At 35.4% G+C, this 4,965-nt stretch overlaps 1 protein-coding gene across 1 annotated transcript; it reads right to left on the bottom strand.

Moving 5' to 3' along the window:
• Window positions 1-1,937: 1,937 nt before the first annotated feature.
• On the bottom strand, window positions 1,938-4,759 carry LOC110036400 (F-box protein At2g26850-like). The gene is made up of 5 exons (XM_020740834.1): window positions 4,061-4,759; window positions 3,843-3,922; window positions 3,532-3,704; window positions 3,332-3,406; window positions 1,938-2,673 (listed from the first exon to the last, which is right to left on the bottom strand). The coding sequence occupies exons 1-5, from the start codon at window positions 4,685-4,687 to the stop codon at window positions 2,522-2,524; spliced, it is 1,107 nt and encodes a 368-aa protein (XP_020596493.1). The 5' UTR covers window positions 4,688-4,759; the 3' UTR covers window positions 1,938-2,521.
• Window positions 4,760-4,965: the final 206 nt, after the last annotated feature.

Genomic DNA, 4,965 nt, shown 5'->3' with positions numbered 1-4,965 from the left:
AGCACTGGTAATAATGCCAACAATAGAGGAAGGACAAGGAAGTGCACCAATACAGACAAATGACAAACAAGCACATCCCTCAAAAGGAAAAAAAGGAGAAAAGAAATGAACTAAAGGTTGTAATAGCAAGATAGGGATGTTATCATGCAAGAAATAAGAATCCAAACCATTAGAAGGTGACAAGAATAAAAATAATAAATAATTTTAAGCATTCCATTAAGATGTCTATTGAGTTCATAATAAGAAGATATTTGGAAATTCTAAAGGCGGGACCCAAAATTTGCCAATAAATCAACTCAAGAGTTACCTTACCTAAAAATATGTGACATTCTTTAATTAATAGAATTCAATAAATGTTGAATCATGTGCAATAGATAGAAAATAGGACAAATGGTAATATCATTCTTATCAAATTTTGAACAAATTTGCACTGTCTGTTTAGTATCTAACTCTAAACACATTACAGTAAATAAGAGAAATAACCAAGATCAAAATCTCTTTTAGAGCTAAAAATTATGTATGGATTACAGAGGAATTTTTAAGATGATCCTCAAAGGCAATAAAGAAGTTACCCTCATGATCCCTCAAAATACCACCAAAGCCCTGAGTCATCTTAGATACCAAAATATCTATATTTGATTTCACCCATTCAATCCGAGGACAAAATCAATTCACCTTAATGAAGAAAGGGTCAGAAGCTTCAAAATCATGAAGAACAAAAGTAGACCAAGCTTAATGAAAGCCTTTAAAACTATTAGGATTAGTTAAGTTGGCCTTCATCAAGAAATTAATTTTATGAGAAACATTAAAGATGAAAAAAAATTGGTCCATATTAATGTTCCGTTGCATGGAATGATTCCTAGCATTCCAAATAAACCACACAGTAAGAGATAAAACAACACCAGTCATAGGGTTTTTAAAAGATGATGGAATAAGAGCTAACGAATTTCTTATAAGCCAACTTAGAGATAAATTGGTTGAAAGCATTTTTTTTGGAATACTAAATACATCCAATGCCAAATGAAAACCGCAATACTGCTCCTAACAAAAAGGTGTTGAACGTCCATCAAGTTAGAACAGCATTGACAGTTATAGGCTAATTATATAACACGATGTTAAAGGTTAAAATTCAGAGGTAAGAAAATATGCAAAATCTTCCAAGATAAAATGAAGATAAATGAAGAAATAGCCTTACCGCAAAAAGGCCTAAAATTCTTATTTTTCACGTCGTTGATACGAGACAAATTCCATACATCTTTGCAGAAAAAGTGACAATTAACAGAAGCAGAAAATAACATTTTTTCATCCAAGTCCTTAAATATTTTTAATTCGGAGACCAAATCAACTAAACATTGAGGAATGAACACTTGAAATAATTGGACATTCCACAACCCATCTCTAAGGATTTTATGAACATTTCCAGAAAATGTAGGATGAGAATTAAGCAAGGTGTCTAATGAACCTCAACCAAGCCAATTTCCTTGCCAAAAAAAGGTGTAACCTTTTTTGAAACCCCCCTTAATGAAAGCCTCTGCCACCCAGTTCACTTTAGAAAGTCTTTTCCAAACCAAGGAGTCACCACTTTTAAACATGGCTAATGAGGAGGAATATCAAGGAAATATTTTCAGGTTAAGAACTTGGCCCACAAACTAGAATCCAAACGAAATGACCACCAAAGTTTAATGAAGAAACATTGAGCGAAATAAAAAAAAGACTTACACCAAAGCCCTCCTTCATCCATAGACAAACACATTTTATTCCAAGAGGACCATAAGAAAAAAGTCTTAGTGTTATCATAACCCTAGAAAAATTTATTAATGATTAGCTCCAAATTAAAACACATTGCTAAGTTAAAATTAATTGATTTCAAAATATACATAGGGAGAAAACATAAAACACTTTTGATAAATGTGAATCGACCACCCATGGAAGGCAATAGAAAGCCCCAACTATCCAATATGTTACACACTTCCATAATAATATCATCAAATAATGTATTGGCTCTTCCCTTTATATTTGGGCACTCCAAGGTATTTATTGGAAGAGATTTAGTAGGAATACCAAGTATATCAATAATTTTATTAATTTGAGAAGAGATCACACTTTTCTCCAATTAAATCAACTTTTATTAAAGTTGAAATAAATAACCAAAATTTAAGCAATTTTTTCACTGCTTTTCTTTTAAGCTAGTATCATACCTTTGCATGACCACTGCTTTTTTACTGCTTTCTAAACATCTGTGATGAAAAAATAGTTTTTTTTTCATGACAAAATTACTATCACATTTACCAAAAAATTGTAGCCACCCCAAATAAATTTAAGTTACATCAACTATGATTTCACGGTCATCCATTCAAATTATAGAAATCTACCTGAAACAACCATAAATCAACAAACTCCCGCTTGCTGTGGATATGCCATTTTACTAGTCCAAGGATTACCACCTTGTAGTGAGTCAAAAGTGTAAGAGAGAAGAAGGGAGTAGAAGTTAGTCCTGAACTTCAGGTGGTCAGAACTGCTTTCACACAGAGATATCTTCCTTCTTTTGAACCTTCCTAATTCCTCCATAAAAACCATCTTCGCTTCCATCTTCTCTATGTTCATTTCGGTTAATGATTTTCTTCCTCCATCTCGATCCAGGAGCGTAATGGTTGAACTCTAGCACAATGTTGTCTGCATTGAAAAGACTCGGAAGTGAGATTCATAGCCATATGTTGTACTTCGAAAATATGGAATCTAATAGTCAGCAAACTTGTACAAAACTGCCAAGCAGAAAAAAGGGGGCATTTACATGCAGAGATTGCCAAATTATTACATATTTATATATATATAACAAATTAACTTTACATTTTACATTTATACATAAAAATCACTAATTTAGCATCTACGAAATGAAATATATAGTTTTCATGCGTAGACAAGGTGAAGTATGTAAAAGTTAAAGTTTAGGAGTTCTATATGTAAATACAAACGAATAAAGTGGTATGCAATGAAAACTTCCAATATTGATAACAGCGAAAAAGGCATTGTGGCTTTGAAATTGTCATATTGATACTTCCTAGAGTTTAACTACAAGAAGACACTGATGAAGGATTGTCAAAGAGTTTGCGGTAAAGAAAACAGTGGAAAGAATGAGCTTCAATCACTCAGCATAGGCTTCGGGTAATGCTTTCCCTTAAGCAAAAACTCTTAAGAGTTACAGTTTTTAATTTATGAATTAATGAAATAGCAACTAGTCCTGTATATCTGGATTGAAAGTTGTATTTCCTCTTAAATTCTTTAGGCTTTGATGAAGAAAAGTAAATATAAGTAAAAGTGATAAAACATGTACCGTTATCATAACAACCGCAGCGATTTTCACTTCTGTCACAAACCTCCAAATGACCAACAACTCCATACCACCAACCTGCCAAAAAAAAACCAAAATTAATTGCAAAAGATACATTTTGAGCGCTGCTCATCTCTACACACTAAAGGCAGTCAGCTGTGCAAAACAATTTATAAATAGTGACAAATGCTTGGTGCAATTACCATATGGGAACTCTTTGCTCCTTCTCCACTGAACCTCAATATGATCACCAGGATTCAGTTCAGTTAAGCAGTCTGAAATGTGAAGATCATGAGCCGAAGTACCAATAGGAGCTCTTACTCTGTCCCATGTCACTTCCTCTATTGCTGGAACTATTTTACCATGAGGTGGATACCTATTAAATAAGAAACAAAAGCCACCAAATAAATTATCCTCTCCCTCTTATCCTAAAGCTTTAACAGAGCAAGAAAACTAAATCATTTCCCTTTCATGACAATTACCAGGAAGGAGAAAATTATTGTTTGCTTCATACCTGGCATAGAACTTGTTTGTGCGAGAATTGTAACTAATCTCCGCATCGTAACATGACAACAAAAACCCAGCATTTCTATTCTGTAAAAGAAGACCAATAAAAGACATGAAATTAGTACAAGAACACCATACCGATGAAGTAATCACATTTGAAAACGTACAAAAGAGTGGCAGCTAAAACATGAATAAAGAAGCAGAATCGCGTTTATCAATCAATACCTGGCGATTGTAAACCTGAGCTGGAAAAGAGAATCTGCCACTCTCAAGCGCCAGATAGAATGAAAAGAGAGAGTCAACCGTCATAATGCTCTTGAGCTTTCTTCCTCCTTCAATCCTGCGCTTAAGCCATGCAAGAGGCCACACACAACCCAGCCACTCCATCCACCCCATCGAACTGACTCCTCCACTTTCATCTCCGACATAAAGGTTCCTCCTTAACTTATCCTGCAGCTCCCACTTCCTCCACGCCGCTTCCCCTATTACTCTGCTCCACTTCTCCATCACATGCCTCTTCCATAGATGATCACTGGTGCACATTTCCCTCAAATCTCTACAAACACCAGACATTTTGCAGAGCTCGGCTGGTGAAAGCTTTTCCAAAATGCAATCAATGGCTAGTTCTGGCAGATCAAGCATCTTCATCTTCGGCAAAGAGGGCTGAGCTGCTTCGCGCTCGACTTCAGCCTCCAATGAGGGGCCTCTTCTAAAAGGCATGGCCGGAGGAGTTCTGAGGTTGGAGATGCTCTGGTTTTTGACCCACTCGAAAGAGCGGTGTGTGGCTTCCTGGCAGAGCAAGGCTGCGAGAAGCGCAAGTTCGTAGACCCATGAAGGGAAGAATGGCTTCATGTGGAGAACGAAGGGAAGGAAGGGCTTCGGTAAGAGCCACGTTCGGAACTCAAACTGAAGCTATGTTCTTTGGAAGGGATTGTTGGGTTTTATGAGGGGAGCGTTGTATTTGGTAGTTGAGAGATGGTTAGGATTAGGTTAGCGAACGGACAGCTCAAATGATGTGTACGTACAAATAATAAATTAATGAAATTACGATAGTGTTGTAATAATATTTCCTCCTAATAATTTTATAATATCATGAAAATATTTTCATAATTAATATATATATATTTCAT

This window comes from Phalaenopsis equestris, unplaced genomic scaffold (genome assembly GCF_001263595.1).
Source record: "Phalaenopsis equestris unplaced genomic scaffold, ASM126359v1 Scaffold206011, whole genome shotgun sequence".
Lineage (NCBI taxonomy): Eukaryota > Viridiplantae > Streptophyta > Magnoliopsida > Asparagales > Orchidaceae > Phalaenopsis > Phalaenopsis equestris.
This window is presented reverse-complemented; position numbering and strand designations above follow the sequence as displayed.